The 24,635-nt window shown below is 53.0% G+C and overlaps 1 protein-coding gene across 1 annotated transcript in view; it reads right to left on the bottom strand.

Moving 5' to 3' along the window:
- The window catches only part of Mgat5b (alpha-1,6-mannosylglycoprotein 6-beta-N-acetylglucosaminyltransferase B), a 64,968-nt gene that overhangs the window by 19,230 nt on the left and 21,103 nt on the right, over positions 1-24,635 (bottom strand). The window contains exons 4-10 of the mRNA XM_075990201.1: positions 20,380-20,495; positions 19,755-19,828; positions 18,677-18,847; positions 17,949-18,113; positions 17,082-17,251; positions 2,991-3,122; positions 1,630-1,763 (exon numbers count right to left, since the gene is read on the bottom strand). Coding sequence (XP_075846316.1) covers positions 1,630-1,763; positions 2,991-3,122; positions 17,082-17,251; positions 17,949-18,113; positions 18,677-18,847; positions 19,755-19,828; positions 20,380-20,495 — 962 coding nt within the window. The remainder of the gene's footprint in view (positions 1-1,629; positions 1,764-2,990; positions 3,123-17,081; positions 17,252-17,948; positions 18,114-18,676; positions 18,848-19,754; positions 19,829-20,379; positions 20,496-24,635) is intronic.

Below are 24,635 nucleotides of genomic sequence, written 5' to 3'. Positions count from 1 at the left end.
CCAGGCTCCTGCATCACCTTTATAACTTCTGAGTGGATCACCACCTGACACTCAAATCCCACATCTTTCCCTACTCAGGGGCCTCTGCCCTCCACTTCATATCTTTTCCCTCCGGACTTCATTCCGCGTTATACCAGAATCACACTCTCCTCTGGGACCCACAGAACTTCCAAATGCGCTCCCAGCAAAGAGGGGTCTCCACAGAGCGCTGTGTCCCCAGATAGGTCGCAATACCTCTCTGGGCCTCAGTCTCCTCATCTAGAGACTGCAGGGGCTGCAGGAATTGTGCTCCCTTTCTGAGAACTAATGCAGTCATTACTCACTGCCCATGGTCTCTCACGTCTGCCCAGTGCAGCCTGAACCTAAGCTGCTGACAGAAATGCCACAAGTTTGCCACTTTGAATAAAGATCACATCCTCTTCACGTCCCCGGGAACTGCATGGAACCCACTCTGCTCTTGATTTAGACACCTTCCTAACGAGGCGGCTGATCTGGCTTTCTGGCCCAGAGCCGCTGAAGTGTCACAAATTAGATGCTTACGATGCCACTCTGCCAGCGGCAGCGGAGGAGGGCCAGAAAGATGGCTCGGGATGGAGGAGGAGCCTGTTGCCAAGCCTGACAACCTGAGTTCGATACCAGATCGACAGATCCCTGCAGGTTGTCCTGACCTCCACACTCTTGCCATGGCTCCACTGCCACTGCCCCCATGTGCATAAATTAATAAATAAAAGATATTTTAAGTGACACCAGATAGACTCTTAATCAAAAACCACACAGGAATAAAATCCCAGCACTTGGGAGGCTGAGGCACAAGTTCAAAGGCAGACAGGAGTACATATTGAGACCATACTGAGATCGTATCTCAAAGTTTTAAAAGTGGGGAGACTGGTGGTGCAGCTGGTCTAACATGCACAAGGCCCTATGTGTGATCCTCAGCACCGGAGGCAGAGGCGGGAGGCGGGGGGGGGGGGGGGGGGGGCGGGGACGACAAGATAAAAATGGCCAGCACTCAGCCGGGCAGTGACGGGCACACACCTAGCACTCGGGAGGCAGAGGCAGGCAGAGCAGATCTCTGAGTTTGAGGCCAGCCTGGTCTACAGAGCGAACACCAGGACAGCCAGGACTACACAGAGTAACCCTGTCTCGAAAAACCAAAAATCAGCCAACTAAACAAAGGAAGCAAATGGCTGTTGCTGGGCTCCTAAGTCTGACCTTCCTTAGCCGCCTTCACTCCCTCCCTCCAGGCTCACCATCCGGAGCCTGAAGGAGTTTCCATGTTCTTCACAGCCTTCCAGCTCATCCACCTGCTTCATTACCATCCCTCCCAGCTTCTCTATTGGTTTAAGGAGCTTCTGGAAGGCCACTGGGTCCCCTGCTCTGAGCTATGTGCTTCTCAGAACTCCCAACCTTGGGTCAGCCACCAGCCTTGGGCATACCTCATGCAGTCTCTGATTTCTGCTTCTCTTTACCCACAGGGATGGCAGGTGCTTGCTGAGTCCATCCCACTGGCCCAGGAAGAAGGGGCACCCACCCCTGCACACACAGGGTGGGGGAAGACCAGCCCCTGCACATATGGGGAGACCCAACCTGTACACTTGGGGAGACCCCTTCTCTCCCGGTATCACTCACGGAACATGGTCATGAACTGCTTGGGGTTAAGGTTCCAGTAACCCCAGTTGGTCCGGTAGCCGTGTAGTGTGGCATACTCCTCGTGGTTGTATGCTGGCTCTGTCCCAAAAGTGTCGATGACTCGAATCCTGCACCTGTCCTCCCCCAGAGGGAACAAGGATTGAGATCATACCTTTCTGCATGTCCCTGAACTAGGGGCGTCTCTGTGGCAATGTTGTGTCTAGGTCACGGGAGTACAGTGCTCGGCGGGAGCTTCACGTAGGGGCTGCCTCACCATGTGACCACAGCAAGAGCTTCACCCTCTCTGTGCCAGTTTCCCTGACAGGAATAGCAGTCCAGCTGCCTCAGGGTCGCTTGGTCACTCTTAATGTCTCGTCCCTGGTTGGTACCCAGAAGCCAAACCATCACCTCCACTGGAGGAAGGCTAGGAAATAAGGTGGTATCTGAAGGGGGTGGGGCATCCCCTCATTGCTTCTGGTCATTTATAAGTTATGTCTTATTGGGAAGAACAGTGCCCATGAGTTGGGTCCTGGGGACCTGGGCTTGGGAGACTGCCCCAAGCTTCCTCAGCAAGGGTGGCCCCTCCTAGGTTTCAAAGGGGTTCTGACCCTGGCCTCCCTCCTCCACTGTTATCCCCCAGACCCAATGCTTCTTCCAGTTTAAAGCCCAGAACTCCTATAGGATCAGCTAACCTAAGACCAGGTCACCTCTGAGGCTCCAGAAACCCCACCCGCCCATCCTACCCCGAGTGGCTACTCAACAAAGGCGCTGACATTCAGACACCCCCACACAAAGCTGCCAGCGATCAGTGTTCTTCCGGGCGACCCAGAATCTTGCAGACTGCTGAGGTCGGCAGGATTCCTGATTCCCGGGGAGAGCTGGCGAGGCGGGCAGGATGGCAATGCACAGACAGCCCACATTAATAATAAAAGCAATATCGCTGGCCGTCACCTTCCTCTAATAAAAATCACACCGGGTATTGATGGCATTAGAGCAAGGGAGTGAACAGTGGGGCTCTCGGTGCTAAATGTACCCACTTCTGCTTGCTGCGGCACACTTGCCTTAGCTCCTGGGGCCACCGAAGGGCATTGGCCGCCTCTCTTTTGTCAGGGGCTCCTCTCTTTCCCACCCTCCTCACCCTCACCCCCTGGGATGCCTCGGGCCCTCCATCCAGGTCACCTCCCATCCTACCAGGCTCCAGCCCCAGCCCGCAGAGGGATGGAAGGCTCTAGAGGGCTGTCAGTGATCTGGTTGGAGTGGGAAGGCAAAGGCTGAGACAGGAAGGAAGGGGGTCATGTAGTGCTCCACCCTTGCAGGAGGGAAGGCATGGGCTGTGGTCCCAAGGGTCCCTGGCCTCTCACCGGTACTTCTTGAAGGACAAGCCCATGTGCTGTTTCATCTGCTGAAGGCCATGATAGTCCGTGTAGATGAGGTCAAAGGGCAGAGGCACGGTGAGCGGGCAGTTCCCCCGGCCTGGCGGCACCCCTAAGTTACTGAGAAAAGAGCCCATTAGAGCCTGAACCCAGAGAAACCCACCTTCTCGCCAGCCCTGCGCCCATCCCGTTCCTACAGCCCAGGATGGGAAGCGAAGGGAGATGGCCCAAGGGCGGGGAAGGCAAGAGCACACACTCAGAGATGCATCAGACGGGTGGCCCCATACAGCGGTATGAAGTTTTCAGTGCACATGGGCCTCTACCTAGGAGCGGGACACACACACACACACACACACACACACACACACACACACACACGGAAATCCTCCCAGGCTACTTTGCCAAGCAGTGGGCCTGGCCTCATTTACCTGCCAGGAGGAAGGGGGTTTCTGTAAATCCAGGGGGCTGACTTTGCTCAGAGAACAGCTCTATTGTTCCAGAGTGCCATGAACGTGAGCCAGAGTCCTCAGGGTCCCTTCCGTGCTCACTCAGTGCCAATGATTCCAGCTGTCATGGCTGACACAGCTCCCGTAGGCCTCGGGGACTCTCCCTGCTCCAGCCAGCCATAGCACCGAGTCCCCCGGGACCAGGGGCCTGCCTGTGCACGGCACTTTACAAACACAACAGTGTTTGCCTGGGACAGGGCTGCTTCCAATGACCCAGAAGCTATGGCTGGCTCAGAAAGGAATGGTGACCCTCTGTTGTCTGGCAGGAGCTAGGTGTCAGTCATTTCATCTCACTGAAGCCTGAAGGACGTGGCTATGACCTTGTGGCTTCTTCCAGAGCAACCATCTGCCCAGTGGTCCCCCTGGAAAAGGCTCTAAGCCTTGGCACAGCCACCACAACTGCCGATTTCAGCACGGTTAAGCTCTCAGCTCTCTCTCTGTAGAACTTTCACCTCCCACTCAGACCCCTATGGAACTGACTGGGAAGCCCCTGGTTTCTCCCCTGTGGGCCTGCTCTAGCACTCAGTGAGCATGCACTGAGCCCCAGTGAGAGACTGCTGCCCATGGCCCCCTCCACCTTCGCCTTATACTGGGCCAGAGTAGAGCCCTGGGCTGAAATAGCACCACACTTAGTGCTGTTTCTGTTTGACACATGCATCACCCCCCTCAGGCCCTCCCATTTAACACGCATCTTGTAGGATATTACAAGGTGCCAAGCCCTGTGCACCATGAAACTTTTGGTCCTTGGATAATAAGAGTCCCAGGAAGAGTGAGTGGCCTGGGGAGGGATGGGGATGTGAGCAGACAGAGCAGGCATCAATCAGGTCCAGCTGCTGGGAGCTGATTGGGTGTTGAGAGCAAGGAAGACCACGTCTAAATAGGCCAAGGATGCTAAGAGCATCTTCCCATCTCAGCTCCTAGGGGTGCAAAGCGGCCGTTTAACAAGGTGGGTGCCCCACCCTTTGCCTCTGCCAGGCCATTGACTGCCTGCAGGAACAGAATGCTAGGGTGCTGGAAGAAGCCCCAAGGCCTCCTGGGAGCCCAAGCCATAAGCAACCTTGGGCCAGGGAGGTGATGGGGTCTGACAAGGACAGACTCATTAAAGACAAGGGACCATGACTGATCCATTGCCTGGTTATGTCTCGGGCTCTCTAGAGTAACTCAGGTGGAAAAGTACCAGCCCAGAACGCACAGCGCTGTCTGTGCACGCTCAGCACATTCCCAGCCCAGGCTGGGGGAGGGGCTGGTGCACACCACCCTCTGAACAAACCACGCACAGGGGCCCCTTTCTGGTGATGTAGATGGCACCTGCCTGCAAGACTGCAAAGACAAGATTCCAGGGTCGGGGTACTGATGGATATGGTGGCATCAGGGCTGGGTCTGTCCCTACAGGGCATGACAGCAGAAGGGGCAGGGAGAACAGCTTGCCTTGCTGAGCTGTTCCCCAATCACGTGTTACCTAATGCCAGAGACTGTGCCATGGAGGCAGGAAAGCAAGACCCTAGCAACCTCATTCCTTATATATAAAACCTTTAACCTGGCTACACAGCCTCTGCCCTGTCTTCTCCTGTGGGGGCTACTTTCCCACGATCCCCAGGTGTCACAGAACACAGGCTTCTAAGGCAAGGATCTCCTGAGCCAATCAGTGATGTGGAATGGGCAGAGAACTCATGAGCTATAGCACCCTAAAGCAGTTCCCAGTTGGAGACTCCATGAAATATTTGGTGGTTATCAATGCTGAACCACCATCTCTACTGTGTGGGGCGTCTCTGCTGTGCCCTTCTCTTCGCTCCCAAACTCCTGTAGCAAAGCCAGCACCCACAAAGGAGCCTCACAGCTGCAGCTCCCCAGAGTACCTGGTTAGTGGGAGGCAGCACCGGCCTTTCTCTTGACCTCACCTGACTGAGAGCTACAAACTAAAGAACCCAGGGACCCTCGCTCTGGTCCTCTCCTTGCAGATGCGAGGAAGGAGGTGGCTCTTCTCCTCCCAGTGGGAATCTGGGTAAAATATGGATCATGGCGGGTCTGGGCACTGGTACCTACACCTAGGAAATGACAGGTCTCCTCGCATCTTTCTGGTTGCTTCCGGGCAACACATGCCACCCTATTCCTGGATTTCCGTGATTTTGTTTCATCTGAGACAGGATCTCACCATGTAGCTCTGGCCGGCCTGGAATTCTCTATGTAAACCAGACTAGACTTGAACCCAGGGAGATCCACCTGCCTCCGCCTTCCCCGTGCTGTGTTTAAAAGTCACGTGACACCACACCTGACTTCCCTGGTTAGCCTTGCTTGTCACCTTGACTGGATTTACAGCCACCATGGAAACACATCTCTGGTAGTATGCCGAGTATTGCTTTTTACAAGGGCGCTGGGATCCGAATGCAGGTCCTTGTGCATGCTCTATGTAAAGTAAGCACCGTGACAATGGCAATTCTAAATACCATTCAGTAAGATTTGCCCAAGCTTCCGCAGGCAACTGGAAGCCCCTTAGTCCTTGGACACCAGGGCCCTGTATACAGCAGGAGCAGCGCTGCAGAGGGACTGGGAGAAGGAGCAGGCTGGGCCCTGTGTGCCTTTTTCAGGGAGGAGGGAACGAGAAGCTGCAGCCTCCTTGCCTGAAGAAGGGACTGCTTTCCACCTTCTGCTGATTCCCCGAGGGCAGGCAGGCAGTGAGCTTCATGGATCCCAAAGGCACCTGAGTTCCAGGGAGCAGAAAGGTCAGCTACTCACGGGGTTGTAGGTTTATGGCCTGTAATTCAAGTACACTTTTATGGGCGATTTTACACTAAGTGGTTGGCTAGAGCTGCTGCTTGAATTGAGAAAACGCCAGCCTGACAGTCTCCAGCCAGACTGCATAGTGGTGGCTCAGGAGGCTGAACAGTCCCAGTCAGGGGACTTGCCTCATGCCTCAGCATCACTAGTACCACCAGCTCTTGTTCCACGGACCTAGAGTCACAGAATAAGATGTTGGAGCTTGCCGAGGAAGGGTCACTCCACTGGAAGTTTTTAGAACTGCCGAACCTGGTGGCGGGAGAGATGTCCCTTGGATAGACCACCTGGGTGAAATCTACACATGCAGAAGGGCCGGTGAGAGGGCTCCGCAGGTAAAAGCACCTGGTGCCAAGGCTGACGGCTTGAATTTATTGTGGTAGAATGCTGACTTGAGCAAGTTGTCCTCTGACTTCACACACACACACACACACAATTTAACAGAGGGGTAGGGAGTGGATAGGGTGGTTGCCCAAGGGCATGGAACACTCTCATAAGTCACCTGGATCGCTCCACCTCTTTGCTCAATACAAATCAATGCACCCAGAAGAGCAGCATCCCGGGCTACAGAGATGGCTACCGGAAGCCTAGCTAGCATGAGGAACTGAGTCTGTTCCCCAGCCGCCATGTAAAAACCTGGATATGGCGGTGCACATACATAATCTCAGTGTTGGTGAGATGAGAGAGGTTGATCTCTTAAGCTCTCTAGCCAGACAGCCCAGCCTAGCCAGCTAGCTCCAGGGCCCAGTGAGAGATGCTTTCTCAAAAAACAAGGTACAGGATTGAGAGGTAGCTCAGTGGCTAATGTGCTTGGTGAGCAAACATGAGGACCTGAACATGTAACCCCAGAACCTAGAAAAAAGCTTCACATGGGGCCTGGGGAAATGACTCAGTGGTTAAGAGCACTTGTTGCTCTTCCAGAGAACTCATGGTCAGTCCCCAGCACCCACCAGGTGGCTCACAACTGTCTGTAACTCCAGCTCTAGGAAATAGAATGCTTTGTTCTGGTTTCTATGGGTACCAGGCACGCATGTGGTGCTCAGACATATGTGCAAAGCACTCATAAATGTAAAATAAAAAAATTAAATCTTTTTTGGAAAGTTGAACATGACAACCCAAGCCTGAAACCCCAGCTCTTGAGGGTGGAGGCAGAGGGATTTCAGGAGCGCTAGGTAAATCAAGAGACCTTGTCTCAAAAAGTAAGGTGGTGGTGGGGGCTAGAGAGATGGCTCAGCAGTTAAGGGCATGTCCTACATTTGTAGAGAACCAGTCTGGCTCCCAGCACCCACAGTGGATGGCTCCCAACAGCCTGTAACTCCAGCTCCAGGGCATCCCATGTCTCTGGCCTCTGTAAGCACCCAAGTTCACGTCCACACAGAGACACATACATATAACTAAACATAATAAAAATAAATATCTTTATAGAATAAAGTGTCACGATGATAGAGGCAAACACTGAACATACACACGTGGACTAGCATGCATACACACATGCATGCAGGTAATCACACACACACACATGCATGCAGGTAATCACACACACACACACAAGTGCACATGCACATACAATGCTGGCTTCTGGGAAAAGGAGGAACAGACCTACAGTATACTAGGGACAGTCTTAATTTTGCAAGAACTGAAGCTATCAGACTGTACCCTGTAAAATGGTTAAGACAGCACATTTTATGTGATGTGCATTTTACAATAATTAAAACAACCGCCTCCTCCATATGCTTGGTTCCCAGCATTCTGCCTCCCAGAAGCACTGGGGTGTCATCCTGCCTGGGAGTCCCAGCTGGTTGCAGATAGTCTAGGGCAAAAAATCAGCTCCCTCACTTTCTGCCAAAGATCAGAGTAGGATGGGACAGAGTAGGAAGCAATATGCTGGATTCTGGCACAATGAAAAACCTCTGTGGACACGAGCTCCTCACACAAGGCTGCTGGGCGACCATGCACACACAAGACCCCACATCCCCTTGCTGTCTGCCTCGGCTGCTGTACTGTGTTGCTCAGACGACTCTCTGCTGCCTCTCCTAAGATAAAATCCTCCACTCTAATTTCTCTCCAATAATCTCTCCAGGTACTGCTCACATTTGGGGAGAAACTATTCTCATTCTCTCTCTCTCTCTCTCTCTCTCTCCCTCTCTCTCTCTCTCTCTGTGTGTGTGTGTGTGTGTGTGTGTGTGTGTGTGTGTGTGTGTGCGTGCATGTGTGTAGGAGGGACCTAATTAAAACAATTTCCTACAATACCTTTGACTCCAGTGATCCTCGGCTTCCCCAGATGTGCTACACTGCTGGGAACATTGGACCTGGCAGCCTTGAACATTCTGTCTTTCCTGCGGGCTGTGCCCATCACTTTAGCATCATTGGCGTTGCCCTTCACTCTTATATGATCCATCGCTACTGCAGGTCACTGTCTCCATCCCAGAGCATCAGGGGGCATACAGAAGGAACACAGAGACCTAACTGGGCACCTATCGAGCTTCTTAGGAAGCAGGGAGATTGCTAATGGAGAATTATAATCTCCTGCCAGCAGGGCTGACCATCCTTTGTCCAATACAGGCTCCTGATGCTACCCCGATGAGCTTACCCTCAGTTCCTGCCTCCTGGAAAGGCAGGTGTCCTTGGATACCATCCAGCACGCACAGGTGCTCTCAGAGAGTCCCAGACTACAGTCAAGGAGAATGACCAGGTTCACACAGAAGGAGTGGCTCAGAGGAAATGAAGCAGAGTCGGGTTCAGGGATATCCGGCTGCCCCATTGCTACTGACCATGGGCCAAGGGATACAAAAGGGAAACTGAGGAACAACATCCTTCTGTGCTGGGCAGACAGGGCGAGTGGGTTTTATAAGGCTAACACCTCCCCCCCACCCCCGTGTTCTTTGCTGGTAAGCAAGCTTATGGCTAATAATAGGGCTGTGGCTCTCCCAGGAGAGTGCAGGAAACCAATGCTCACCCCTCCAGCTAGCGAGCTGCTACTGCTCTGGAAAGAAGGAGTGAGGAGTGGCAGGTTTATATAACCTAGCGGTGCTGATGTCAGGCACAATCAGACTCTCACCCACACCCTGTTGCCAAGAACCAGGACGGTCTGTCTCAGGGCCCTCAGTGGTCATTCCCCCAAGGATGACCCATTTCAGCTCTTGACGCCCAGGTTGGCCCCTGGGGCCCTCTCTCAGGTGAGCATCACATTCCAGGGGTTCTGAGGAGCCTGCGCTGCCCCACAAAGCCTCTGTGAGGATCAGTCTGTTTGTAGGTCTTGGGACACACAAAGATGGCGGGGCTCTTGTTCCAACGCCAGAACAAGACTTTCTACATGAGATCTGGGCTGAAAGCAGTGGCCGGAGAGCATTCCCTGTGAGACCAACCAAGGGGCTTGGAATCTTCCCCTGAAGAGTAGGGGAAAACACGGCCCTGGCTCCCGGGAAACAATGTTGCTATCATCTTCTAAGTTGAGAAGTTGAAGGGGATGCTAGGGATATCCAGTACTTCCACCAGCCCCACCAGGCTGGCCCTGGCTTTCCTGGGAGGCCAAAGAAGCGACTTGGGCCTTTTCTGTGGGTGGCACTCTTCTGTCTTCCTAGGGGCTCTTAGTCCATTCCCTTCCTCCTCCTTCCAGCCACCACCAGACAGAACTCCCCTGCCCGCCCTGTGTGTTGTGGGACCCACAAAGCATGGACCTCTAAATGAGAGCCTCAAGGCTCTGAACATCAAGGAGGGGAAGGTAGATAACTTTACAAAAATGCTTCTGTCCTAGGTGAGGAGAAGATGAAGAGTTGAGACCACAGCCCAATCCCAGCTCCTAGGGAGAGACTGAGTAGGTCTAGTGGGTGAGATCCAGTGTTCACTTGTTGATGCAAAATTTTTGGCTAGGTGCCACAGGGGAATGCCCCATCACAGTCCCCAGGCAGAGAGAGTGGGCAGTACCAGCCAGGCACCTGGCAGGCCCCACCCATCATGAATACTGCACCTCCACTACCCAGCCTGGCTCCCACCTCATATCGACTGTATTTGGCTTAATTATTTTGTTTCACAGAATAACGTACTATGAGTGCGGCTATGGGCTGCCAGGGTAGTCTCCTCTGTCCTCCTTGTGTCTCCCAGCCCTCCACCTCCTTCCACACACCCTCTCCCATCCTGTCTCGAAGCAAAGCTGGAGTCACCACAGCTGATGCTCAGTTCTCTGGTCCCCTCCCTGGACCTGTGTGCACACATCACTCCCAATACAAGGCTCTCAGGCTCCAATTCTGGTCCTCACAGAGTTGTCTTCACCCACCAAGCTGTCTTCCCAACCCCTTCCTGTCTTGCTTTCTGCTCCCCAGGAGCCTTGATGTAAGCAGCCTGTCTATGTGCTCTCATCTCTGCCTCACCTCATGCCCCAGCCTCGGCTATGCACTGCCACCACGCCATTCTCTCTGCCTCACCTCACCTCCAAATCAATGGATCCAGTGGACCCTGGACTGAATTCTCATACATCATAGGCTAAAAATAAATCATCCTCCCTTTTAAAGTGCCGCTCTCAATTATTTGTCACGGTAAAGAGAAGTCTGACAGGCACAGCTGGCCAAGCCAGGCTGCCCAAGACGAACAAGATGTGGTCCCCGCTTCTGACGTTCCCAGGGCCCTGTGCACAAACACCCTGGATTGGAGTCCGACTCCCTGCCTGGCTGCACGCTGACAGCCACGAGCCCTCCCTCCTCAGCCTCCTTGTTTAAATGTGCCCCTCTCAAGTTCCCATCATTTGCCAGTTAAGTCAACTAATTTTCTCCTAAACCCAATTTCACTCATGGATGGAGGAAGAGCCCCATCGTTTTTCCTCATGCCACGTACTATTAATGCTTGAAATTATGCAAATAAAATTGATGAGCACTGCCAGTTCGCCACAGGGAGGAAGGGCAAGGCTTCCCTTTCAAACATGCACTGTGGAGACGGGCCTTCAAGACGAAGGCTCAGGATGCGTCAGGAGAGAGTCCCCTGCTCCACAGCTCCTTCCCTGTGCACGCTCCCCAGGAGCAAGGGGCGGGTGTCTGACGCCACCTCACCGCATACTTATCACAGACCATTGTCCTCACACACCACCTCCCTCATTGAGAAATATCTTGGTGCACCAGAGCCAAATGCGGATTCTGCACACTGCCCGAGACACCCCTCCAATGAGCCGGTTAATTAAAACGCCAAAACACGGAAAAAGGGGAAAAGCTGGCTCATCCATCCAGACTTCTGGGTAGTCAGCAGATGAGACACCTGGCAGGAACATCTGTGAATGAGCTACGACCAGTGTACAAGCCATGTCTTTGTCCCGATGCTGGCCTCACACAGGGCCTGGGGCAGCCAAGGGAGCTTTCAGAACGCAATGGCCGCCTCCCCATCACCAGCTGCAGCCGCCAGCTAACAAGGGCGACCACGCCTCCTACCCCATCCTCCTGTGGTTTCTGCCCTGGGCCAGTCCAGGCTGGCTGTACTGTTACAGGCTGCTTGTGCCCCCCACAAAGTTCACGTGTTGCATACTGAACGCCCCCTCCCCCTCCCTGCAGTTTCTCAGTGTGCAGTCTTATTTGGAGACAGTGTCTTTACAAAGCAGACAAAATGAGGGCTGGAGAGATGGCCCTGTGGTTATGAGCACTGGTTGTTCTTGCAGAGAGCCCACGCCCAATTCCCAGCACCTACATGGCAGCTCACAACCAGGAACACATACGGTGTACCGACAGACATGCTGGCAAAATACACATTTGAAAAAAAAAACAAAAAGGCTTTCCTCTTTCTTTCTTTCTTTTTTTTTTTTTTGAAACTTAGACCAGTAGGCTGGGTCTTCCCTCATGCGACTGTGACATGTTTCTAAATTCTGAGTCAGGGTCTGTCCAAGTCTGTTGCTCTGATAAAAATACCCTGACAGAAATCAGCTCAGGGAAGAAAGGGTCCATTCGCCTGCAATTTCAGCGTTAGTCCATCATTGTGGGGAAGTCGAGGCAGGAACCTGAAGCAGCTGTCCACACAGTCAAGAGCAGAAAGAACGAGTGTACAGGTGCTCCGTCCTCAGCTTGCTCTCTCCAGTCTCACCCAGTCCGGGACTCCTTGCTAGGGACCGGTGTCGCCTACAGTGGGCTGGGTCTTCTCACGTCAGTTAAGGCAACCTCCCACAGACATCCCTACAGGCCAAGCTTATTTGGACAACCCCTCATTGAGAGTCTAGGTTATATCAGTTGATAATTAAAACTATCACAGGGTCGTAGTCTGTGGCCTAGGCTGGCCTCAAACTCCGGACGATTCCCTGCTTCAGGCTCCTGAGTGCCAGGATTACAGAGGTGAACCCCCGCACACAGCTAGGACTGAGTCCTTGTAAAGGGGGAAGTTTGGATAGTGACACCCACACATGGAAGAGGCCCAGTAGAAGAAGACAGGGGTAACGTGTACACACGCCAATGCTGAGCCAAGCAGCCTGGTTCCAGAAGTAGCCCTGTAATAAACCCTTCCTTGAGGGCTCTGAAGGACAGCCTGCAACAGCAGAGCTCAGACTTCTAGTCTACAGAGCCATGAGGAAGGCCCTCTTGTTGAAGCCACCAAGCCATCATGACTCTGCTACTACAACTCTAGAGAAACCCAGCGCACCCCACACTGCACTCAACTGTCCTTGACCGAGAAAGGCCTGTGTTTCCATGGTGTCAGAGGGACGGAGCGAGTACTGTGGACCACACTCAGCATCTGTCTGGTTCTTACACCTGTCAATCTTCCCTCAAATTACAATAGAAAAGAAAAAAAAGACCATCTATATATCTAACAAAGTGTGGGGCCACAAGTTTTGAGCCAGCAGGCCTCTCCTTGGTATTCTGGGAAGGATACCAGAGGCCTCCTTACCCGGGTCACCTCCAGCGGGGTCTAGTTTCTAGTTACTTTTTCTGTGATTTACACCATGGCCAAAAGCAACTTGGGAGAGAAAAGGGTTTATTTCATCTTATTCTTTCAGGTCACCCTCCATCCCTGAGGGAAGCCAATCTGGGTAACTCCTCAGTTGAGGTTCCTTCTTCCCAGGTGATTGACTATAGGTTGTATCAAACTGACAAAACTAACCAGCTCAATGGGTTCCTCTTCATTCTCATCTCCCGTCCCTGGCCTTATCCTTAATGTCTCAGCCCCTCACCCCAACGTCTCAGCCCTTACAGCCAAGGGCATTCTCAGAGCTTCCAGGCATGAAGTGGGCCTAATGAGGAACCCTCACACTCCTACAAATCCATCAAGGCTAAGCTCTACCCCAGGCCCTAAGCCATCCTCTGGCCCTGTCCCTTTGGCATAAACCTGGCAAAGCCAGCCCCATTCTATAGTTTCCTAGCCTCCCAGCCCTGAGACTGCACCGAGGAAGGCCACTTGGAAAAGCCACAGCTCTGAGCTTTGCAGTGTCTCTACCTTGACATTCACGGGTGTGGCTAAGAGCCACGGAACCGGGATGCCAAGAGTGGAGACCTTGTGCTGGTATGTGCTCAATCAAGCAGGCATCTGCTGCAGCCAAAGCTGGAGCCCCTGCCCTGAGCACTAGCCCAGCATGGCTGCTAACCTTGTAGTGGAAATCCCCCAGGGAAGGCAGTTTTGTTTTTCAATCGTATCTGGTAACAGGTTTTGAAAGCATCTTTCTGAGGATATCCCAGGAGGGATGGGCTGTTTACACCCAGCTACCCTGTCAGAGCAAGATGCTCGTTCACACTTACATCCCTCAGGGGACCAAGGCCAGGGCATTCAGGCACAGCCAAGCCTACCAATTTTCTGGGCAGCAATTCTGAGATGGGGTGACCGCTAAGGCCCCTGCTACAGTTGAGAGCCACAGATGCCTGGCAGGAAGTGAAGCCTGGGGAAAAGACTGAGTTTCTGGTGAGGTGTTAGGAGGGTACATGTGTGTGTTGCACATGCAAGAGCATACAAGTGCACATGTGAGCATGCATGTTTACATAGGTATATAACATACACGTATATATGAGAGCAGAGGCTATATATGTGCACACGTGTGTGAGTAGGTGTGAGCATATATATCCGCTTATAAATGGATATGCACGTGTCTTCATGCAGTGGTAGCACATGTGAATAATGTTAACTGTGTGTGCAGGAATGGTCATGTTTATGCATATGGGTATTATATAAGTTCATGTGTGTAAATGTGGATGTTACATACACATATTCACACATGTGCATAAATGTGGATGCTACACATTCACACACTCACATGTATGGATTCATGTGTGTGCATGTGTGTTATATGCCTGTTCATGTACATATATGTATATAAGTGTTACATAAGTTCATATGTATGAGTGTGTGTTACATGCATAAATTCATGTGTGTGTCTGTGGGGATTACATGCATACATTCATGATATGCCTGCATGTGAGTAATATATATATATATATATATATATATATATATATATATATATATATATTCATGTAAGGGCGCTGTGTGTGTATGTCTACGGACAAGTACGTGTAAGTAGCAAAGGAATGGCTACAGGTGAGCATCGCTCAGCCATGTTACTTTTTACCAGTGCCTCCCAAGTCCAGGAACCCCACAGTCATTGCTCTGGCCACGGATGGGCGATGGACAGCAGCCTCAGGCTCAGCACCCATTCCTGAAGTGGACAGGAGAGGTGGCAGTGCTCTGGGTGGGGAAGGACTCAGAGTGGGGCTGGGGGAAGAGAGCCCTGGCATGGGCTGGAACAGAGCCACTGAACTAAATCCCTGCCTCCCAGGAAGACCTGCGGGGGTCTCTGCTCCTCTCCAGCAGAACACTGGTTCTGTGCTGGGTGTGTGGAAGAAGCGCTCCCATCCCTCAGGGAGTAGGGTTAGGTCAGCTCACTTGTCTGGCACAGATCCAGGTGACCCAGAAAAGAAGACTCAGGCTAAGTGCCCTGTGTGGTAAGGGTGGTTCCATCTGAGCAGGGTGAAGTGTGGGTGAACCTGACAGGCTGTCCCTGCTCCCAAGGGTCTTTGAAGGTCAGATCTTGGGATAAGAGTCCCTGGGCACCCTCGGTATTTGTTCCATTGCAATCCTGGGTGTGTGAATTTCCACCAGATTGTTGATGCCACTTCACCTAAAACTCTGGCCCTGGGTCACTCACTGGTCCTCTTCCTATTTCCATGAACCATGTGACTTTTCTGTTGGAAGCCTCCTAGCCAGAGAAAGTCACCTCATTATCTGCAAAAGCTGTCATCGAGGCATCCTGTCAGCCCACGAGCTCTGCCTGGATGAGCAAAGTGGGCGTGGTGCAGGCAGAAGGTGCTGGTGAGCAGGCATGTCTCAGCAACGGAGGCGGCTGTGCTACTGAACGCACAGAGCTGCCCACAGATGACCAAAGACTGCGGGCTGACACCCCACGGCCGGGAATTGTCTGTAAGTTCAGCACCAGGACTCCGGGACAGCTACCCACTGGGCCCTCTTAGTTCCTGCGGCTCTTTGGCTATTGGAGGCAGAAGGGCTATTTCTCAGCTGGCTGCAGCCCACACACTGGTGTTTCCTAGCACTGCCATACGTATACGGGCCCCACCCTGGTCCCCAACACCTTTCTACCCTACACATGGTCTACTTGTCATCTCTCCCTTGTCCCTGTCACTCACTCTGGAGACACTTTTTCACGTTTACTGTGTCCACTGGAGATAAGAGCATTGCCAAAAAGAATGACTTTCAGGCTATGGGGATGAACACCCCCAAACCACTGGCTCATCTTAGCGCCCCTCTCAACAGTACAGTCAAGTCCCCACCTCCTCACACCACTGATTCATATGTGAGACAGAATTCAAGCTACAGGTTTCCTGTGGGACAGGCAGAGGGTGGCGGAGGGAGATCTAGTTGGAATAAGTCCTTGGTATTATTCTCTGTGTAGATGGGCATAATACTGTGAGTCATTTGATTCCTGTGTATCATAACTTCGTTAGTACACATTTTAGAGGTACCTATGTATGTATCCAATGCCACACAGAAATACAAAAAATAAAGCCAGAAAAAGCATAAGCAAGTATGTGTGTATATATATACATATACATATATATGTATATATGTATATGTATATATATATGCATCCAACATATGAGTGGCAAAAAAAATGATCCCAACAAGATATCAAACAAGACACACACAAACAACAAAGACACACACATCAGCTCCTACCCTCCAGTATCCCTGTCTGCCTGTCTATCTGATTTTCTCTCTCTCTCCAATCCCTTGGTATCTCACATATCCCTACTCCCTGTAACCCCCAAATTTTCACAGTCAAACAATCTTTTAGACCCTCTTCCCCAACAAGCTCAGGGTGGGGTGCATCTATGTGTCACTGTGCTAGAAGGACCCTGACCAGCCCAGCACTGGGAAAGTCAGCATTACCGCTCAATCATAGCACCCTCATAGACCCGCCAATGAGCCCAGCTCCAGAAAAGATGCCCTGAAGACTATGCCCAACCCACAAGGAAGGCAGGTGGAGGAGATCCCATGTGCGTGTGAAGCTCCTCTCTCAAAAGCAAGACACTACACATTGGCCTCTGAGCACAAACCAGACCCTAGTATCAGTCCCAGCAGAGGTCAGGAGCCCAAGGACCAGTGTTAAACAAGCATACTTCCTCTATGCATTCTAAATACACGCAGGTGTCTGCGGGGTGCAGGGAGTAGGAAGTAGACAAGCAGGTGGAGGAGGAAACCAGGGAAGGTCAGCATCCCACAGAAGGCCACAGCCAGGCTGTGAGTCCTGCAGATGGAGCATCAGCTGGTGGGCTGGGCTCTCCTTCTTTCCCCACCCCCACCCCACCGGGACGTGAATGGCTCTCTGGGCACTCACCTCTGCAGCTCCTTCAGGGACACTGTGATCCGCAGACTGTGGCCCAGCACATAGAGAGCGGCCAGAATGTCGGCCCACTGCACCATCTCCCCCAGAGGCCCGCCCTTCAGCACCCGTGGGCTGAACACGTCCCCAGATTCCTCTGTCAGGAAGCCGATGTGGACAAGGATCTAGGGGAGCAGGACATAGGTCAGCAGCAGCTGCAGCAGCTCTTAGGTCTGCCCACCCCACCCCCAGGAACACCCCAGCACACAGGGTCTCCAGGCCAGGCCTGGTTGGCCGCTTTAAGACACAGAACACTGGGGCTGTAGTCAATGAGGCGGCTATGCAATTGCCTCAGAGCTCACTCTGCAGATGGAAGAGGTGGACAGTGGTATAACAGGCAAGACAGAGTTTTATGAATTGGCAAGAACTCTGAAGGAAACAGAGACAGAGGTGACAAGCATGCAATTCCCTACTACATGCATAGATAGATGGGCGGGCAGATGGACAGACGGATGGACAGATGGGCCAACAAGCCCTCCTCAGTCTCTTATTCCTAGACTCCTATAACCTTTCGGCCTGACCTGATAAAAATGTCCTAAGGATGCAGGACCTCCAGGGACTGATCATCCTTCCCCAGCCTGGAGAAGGGCCAGAGGCTCCCTGTCTAAATCAAGTCCTCTATCTGGATCTAATGGCACTGGTCTAAGAACATCCACCATGCCCAGTCAGAACCCTGGTCGACCTGTGATCCCCTTGAACCCTGTGCCACACACTCATTCCCACTCAGAATTCTGTATCTACTTGGAACCTCATGCCTATAGCCACCTGGCACCCCAGGGTTGTGAGCACTTCATCCAAGCACTCCCCGAGAGGATGACATACCTGTTTCTGGTCCCTCCGGGCGTCCCCCAGCTTCTGCGCCAGGTGCTTGGCAGCCTTGGTCCACTGGGCAGTGAACCGCCTGGTTCGCTTCTTCATGAAGATGAGGGACTCCTTCCCACTGCCCATCAGCTCCAGGAGGTGTGACAGATTGCTCCGGAACACTGCCTGGGATGGAGCCACATGCCAGCCCTCTCAATCCCCAAACATACCTTCGCCATCCTGTCCCTTGCTCTCCTAGAGTGGAGACTGGTACCGACCATAAGGTTGGTGCCTGCTCCAGCATCAGGGCAGATCTGCGCTCTCCTTCCAGCGCTCACACCCCAGCCCAGCTCCCATCGACCACATTCCCTGTGTCCTTCTGGGGAGCTGGTCAGCTCTGAGTCACCAGGGACTGCGCTGCCTGTCAATGGTACCAGTCAGTGATGCCTTGAACCTGTTAACTCTCCAGGCCTGCGAGTCTTCTCCCATTAACCAGATCCACAGAAGGCCAAATAAAGTGGCCCTAAGGCAGGAAGCACTCAGTACATGACAGCTTGGATTACTGTTATTCTAACCCATTAAGGGACAACTCCAGGACTCCGGTAAGTTCCCCAGAGAGGATTCTATAGAAGGTGGCCTGGGCACTCTCAGCTGATGGAGCTGGGAACCCCATTCCATGGGGACGGAGGAGGTGGCAAGACTGAGGTTCCCTCCCACTGTCCCTGAGGACATCCACTTCCAAGACCTACCTGGACTTTGGGAAGGGCCTTGGGGGCTCTCCGGGAAGCTGTCTGGTTCCTCCAGGGCAGCGGGGGGCAGAACCACTCAACCTCACTGAGGTAGATGAGGAAGGAGCACTCGGTGCCATCCACTCCAAAGAAGGCATAGCAGGGGTCCGAGGTCCAGCGGGCACGCATCCACTGTGAAGAGAGTCAGGCCTGAGCAGGCAGCCAGCAACTCACCCACAGATCACCCCATAGACTCCCACAGCTGCAGGCACCCCAAGATCTTCCAGGCTGTGCAGGAGCTGTGAGGTGTGCCCCAACCTATAGATGCTGCAGCAGAGTAGAAACCTGCAACTGGATCAGGGAACCTGGTCCGAGATCAGCCCTTTGCTACTGAGGACCAGAAAAAGAGGTGGGTCACCTTCTCCAAGGTCTTGCAGAAGAGGGCCTGAGACCCAACTCTTGGACATCAAGGGGCCAAACACCAGTGCAAAGATCCAGGAGGTTCAGCAGCCACAGCCCACGTCCCCTTGTCTTTGTCACCTTAGAGACCAGGACCATAAAGCATCCTCCATGGAGACCAGGGCCAGGGAAGTTCTTTCCACAGGGGTCCCACGAGCTCCCTAAGGATGGAGTTTGTTGCTCCACAGCACCCCCTACAGGTTCAGAGCTAGAGGGGCGTTGGCTTTAAGGCTATGGATTGGCTCTCTGTATACAGGGACATTGTGCAGTCAGAAGTGGCCCCTGGAGGAGGGAGGAGGGAGGAGGGAGGAGGGAGGAGGGAGGAGGTGGCCCTCGGTACAACAGCCACGAGTCGGGCAAGGAGGACGAAGGAAAGAGTGACCGAAGGATGTCAGAATGAGGCTCTAGGTGGCAGTAAGAAAGTGCCAAAGCCCCTGAGGGACTGGCCCCAAAGGGCTTCAGGTTGGTGATCAGATTGTAGGCTTAGTGCAGAAAGAATTTTTCTGAGTCCAGGTGCCACCAGCTTGTCAACAAAAGGCCCAGCTGGGGTAGAAATCCAGAGCTGAGCTGGACTGGGAAGAGCCCTGAGGAGGAGCCTCCACCTGTCTGCACCCTGCTTCGGGGGAGCTCTAGGACTCACCTCCACTTTCCCTGAGCAGTCAGGAAACTTGGGGTCACTGGGTGCTTCACACTGGTCCCTCCGACCTTCAGATACTGCAAAAAAAAAGAAGAGGGCAGCTTACTAAGGCACTGCGGCCTGAAAGCGGCCACACAGACAGAGCAGGGTGTGGTCTGTGGTGGGACAGAGTAGTAGCTGCCCCTGCCCCCTCCACCTGAGGTGTCTCCTACCCCACAATCCTGGGGTCTGAGCTACCATCCTCCACATACTCAGCCTCCTCCAGGCTCTGTATGGTGAGTTCTCTCAAACAGCTACAGGGCAGTTCCCTGGACAGCCCCACCCCAGGCTCCCCACCAAATAAACCTTTGCTTTTCCCAATGACAGGGGTTGAGCAGAAGCCTCCAGCTTTCCCCAAACCCAAAGGAATGGTGGCCCTTATTCTTGGAACTGCAGGGACCCACTTGGTCCTCCACACCCTCAGGCAGGCCAAGGTGGGCTCGACCAGGTCCCCCTGATGAGAGCCTCAAGTAGGGCCCCCAAGAACCAGGCAAGCATTACCAGAGGAACGGGACCTCCTGGAGGCTCGCCCTATCCAGCAGGGCACCGGCCTCTGGGGACACAGGGCAGTGTCCCGGCCATGACGCACCCTTGCTGTGCAGAATCAGGCTGTGGCGCAGGATCTGGTCCACCTTCACTGCAATGTCAGACACATTCTGGGCAATGGCCTGGATCCTCTCAATGAGGCCAGCCCCAGGGGTGAGCCTAGAGGGGAGGGGAGAGCCGGAGGTGAGCTCATGAGTGGCCTAGGACAATCGGCAGAGGCCACAGCGGAAATCAGCTGAGGTGGAGCAGAGCTTGCCTACATCACTGCACACCTTGCACACAGCAGGGAAGCCCACCTCTGCAGGGGCCCGGCGGGTTTACAGAGTGCTGAGTATGTAAGACACTGCACCTGGGACTGAAGAAGACAAAGAGGCTTCTGTCTTCCTGCCATGAGCAGGTGAGCCCAGGACCCTCCAGGTGACAGAGGCCTCTTCCTAGGCACAGCCAGCTCCCCCGAGTCTGTTCATCACGTCAAGACACATTCCACTCCCAGCAACCTGGGGACCCGCCAGTGAACTAACGCTTCCTAAGGACACATTCTGGGGGGTGGGGCAGGGGGCAGGGGGTGGGGCGGCAGGTGGCAGGGGGCGGGGCATAGTTGGTTGGTGTCTTCCTCTACTTCTTTTTTTTTTTAATATTTATTTATTTATTATGTATACAACATTCTGCCTCCATGTATGCCAGAGCAGGGCACCAGATCTCAGTACAGATGGTTGTGAGCCACCATGTGGTTGCTGGGAATTGAACTCAGGACCTCTGGAAGAGCAGCCAGTACTCTTAACCTCTGAGCCATCTCTCCAGCCCCCTTCCTCTACTTCTTTCCAGCTTATAATTTGAGGAAGTGTTGCTCATTGAATCTGCAGCTTCCTGATTGGCTAGACGAACTGGGAAGCAAGGTCCAGGGATCCTCTTGTCTCTGCATCCCCAGGGCTGGTATAATAGGCACTTGACATTATATTGAGCTTTTCATATAGGTGCAAGAACAGCAAGTGCTCTTCACGGCTGGGCCATTCTTCTAGCCCCACCCCCTTTACTGATTTTTTTAAGGTTTGTTTTATTTGTTGGTGTGGTGGCACATGCCTTTGATCGCAACACTCAGAAGGCAGAGTCCAGCCTGGTCTACTACAGTGCATTCCAGGTTAGCCAGGGCTACAGAGTGAGACCATGTGTATACATGTCTGTGTGAGTGTATGCACACAAGTGTGTGCAGGTACCTGCAGAGACCAGAGGCATGAGCTCCCTGGAACTGGAGTGCAAAGGTCAGACCTCTAGAACTCATGGTGGAGCAGCGAGTGATCTTTACCACGGTGCCATCTCTTCAGTCTCCTTCCCCCAGCTCCCTTCCCTTCTTCTGAGACAGTCTCATGTAGTCCAGGTTAGACTCAAACTTACTAAGTTGTAGAGGATGACCTCGTACTTCTGATCCTCCTGCCTTCCCCTCCCAAACGCTGGGATTACAGACATGCACCACCAAGTCAGGTCCTTGTGATGTTGGGGTTGGAGCTGTGGCTTGGCAGGCATTCTACCCACTGAGCCACATCTCCAGCCCACCTCCCCCAATCTTCAAAGAGTTTTAGCCGCGGATGTTAAGCCTTCTATTTTCCTCCATCAGTATGGGGCCACTTTGATTTTCGGAGGATTTATTTCCTCGTTGATTGCTGGCCAGGGCTCCGGGAATTGTATTAGTTGTTCTGTGCAGCATTTATCTCATTGCACAAGCTGCTATTGAGATAGATCCCACTCTGCTGGCCTTATCTGCCTGTCAAGCACAGGCCCGGGGCCTTCTCCAGGAAGCCACTTGCTCTCAATACTTTCAATTCACTTGCTTCGATTCTCACTTCACTTTCTGGCTACACACACACACACACACACACACACACACACACACGCTGCTCCTTAAGCTCTGTTTATTCCTATTCAGGTACTTGGTCTGAAGGGTCTTTCCAACCTGGGCATGCAAACCTCACCTCTCACAGGCTGGGTGACCTGCCTACCAGAGAAGAAGGAACCATAGCGGACCTAGGTAGCAAACTGCATGTCCGACCACCTGCCTTTGAGAGTGACAAACACTAAGGAAGTTCCACAGGCAAACCGGGCCTGTCCTCTGCACAGACAAGGGACAGGCCAGTACCTCTGCCAGATGGATGCTGTCTTGCATTCCCCTCCCAAATGCTGGGATGGCAGGCATGGGTCGCCATGTCTGGTTTATAGGATGCTGGGGGATTTAACCCAGGACTGAAGTGACCGGAAGAGGTGTCCCAGCACACAAGGTTGCCGCGCCCCCATGGCTGCCAGGTCAGGTTGCTGACCCACAGGGCCGCTAAGTCTATGCTTCTGACTCCTGTCAGGAATGGGAGTTAACGGAGATTGGAAAGGGCCAAACAGCTCACACTGGAGCCAGCCAGGAATTCTGGCAGGTGTGAAACTGGCCCCACCTCACCCCCACAGAGCCACCTTCCTGTAGGCATCTCTCCATCTGCCTGCCTCCGCCCCCCACAGAACCCCATCATTTCCCAGGCTTCAGGGCCTGCCTGGGATCCCCAGCATAGTCCTGAGTCCCCAGAGCAGGATGGCTTTCCTACACAGAGCCTAATCCTGCCAGCATGGGCACGTGCCCAGGGACCCCCACTGTACGCTGAGTAGCATCGCCCCAAACTCATGTCCTCCTACAAACTTGGAATGTACCCCACTTAGGAGAGGGGTCTTTGAGATTAGGGAAGAGGAGGTCATGCTGGATTAGGGGTAACACTAAATCCAACTGGGGTCCTTGTCAAGAGGTCATGTGACATGCCGGGTGGTAGTGGCAAACGCCTTTAATTCCAGCACTCGGGAGGCAGAGGCAGGCAGATCTCTGTGAGTTTGAGACCAGCCTGGTCTACAAGAGCTAGTTCCAGGACAGGCTCCAAAGCTACAGAGAAACCCTGTCTTGAAAAACCAAAAAAAAAAAAAAAAAAGAGGTAATGTGAAAGTGGGGGGGGGGGGCGAGAACCACAAGAGCATGGACAAGGTCCAGTGAAATTCTGCCATCTTGAGAGTCATGTGACCAACAGCACAAGACCCTCACACAGCCATCGTTTTAACATTTGCTTGTAAGAGAGGTATCATCAGACCCTCACCCGAGACTCCAGCCATTCACTTGCTCCTGACCCCGTCAAACAGACATGGCTTTAGGGGTGCAAAAGTGTAGAGGAGGGGAAGGTTGACTTGGATGGGGACTCCAGGGATATAGTTTTTGTGAGCTGTCACCCAGCTCACATGGGCCTTTTCAGTGACAGCTGCCGGAGTCACCCTTGTTTCTCTTATATGCTGGACTTGGATGGACTTATTTGGTCTGTGGGTGCTCTCTCTGGGTGAAATGGGTGCTTCTGTGTGTCTCCCAGCAAAAGCCAAGAGACAGGTGGGCCTAAAGTGATGCAGGCCAAGGCCAGCACTTTCCTGGTTGGCTAGGACCTAGCCAGAGCCCAGGGAGTGCACCCCAGCTTCAGATGTCAGCCCCGAGAACTGGGAGGAAGTAAATGAAATGTTGGTTATTTCCTGCCATATGGCTTAGAGCCACTTCATCTAGTGACCCCGTGACACAAACCAACCACCATTCACTGGACAAGGAAAGTCGTTTTCATTCCTTCAGCCTGTCAGGTTCCATCGGTTAGGAAGTTCTTTTCCGGCCGATTCTCTGACTGATCTCAAGTGTCATTATGGTGGCTCTCACTGGGGGACAGAGGCATCGGCTGACCTCCCAGCCTAGCCAGTGACTAGACACATTATTTAGATCATTGGAGCAGTGAAGCCGAGAGCCAGGGGACCTAGACAGAAAGGCTGGCTTCCCACTGCGGTGTGACCTTGGGAGGGTTGCACAGCCTCTCGGAACTCGGGTATCAAAGCAAAGTTACCTCAAGGATTCAAGCTGGCATGGAGTAGGAACTTAGCAAGGATTGAACCTGTGGCCTCGCACATCCCAGGCGAGTGCTCTACCACTGTGCTACCTCCCCAGTTCTGCTGGCCCGCTTGTCCCCCCTATTTAACGCTACCCCTAAGAGGAAACAGCGAAGGCTCAGCTGAGAAAAGCTGTACTTTTCGAAGGATTCAGCAATTCTCCTACAATAAGTCGTTTCTGCATAAAACAGATCGCCAGCATGGGCTTTAAATAGTGCCGTGGCATCTGCTGGACTTAACAAGTTCAAGCCGTTCAAAACAAAACCATCGGCGTCACTATTATTACACCGGACTTGCCCTTCACACAGCGCTTTCTGTTTCCAAGTAATAGGCGATTAGGCGTCTCACGCTGAGGCACTTTTCCTC

Source organism: Microtus pennsylvanicus, chromosome 11 (genome assembly GCF_037038515.1).
Source record: "Microtus pennsylvanicus isolate mMicPen1 chromosome 11, mMicPen1.hap1, whole genome shotgun sequence".
NCBI classification, from domain to species: Eukaryota; Metazoa; Chordata; class Mammalia; order Rodentia; family Cricetidae; genus Microtus; species Microtus pennsylvanicus.
This window is presented reverse-complemented; position numbering and strand designations above follow the sequence as displayed.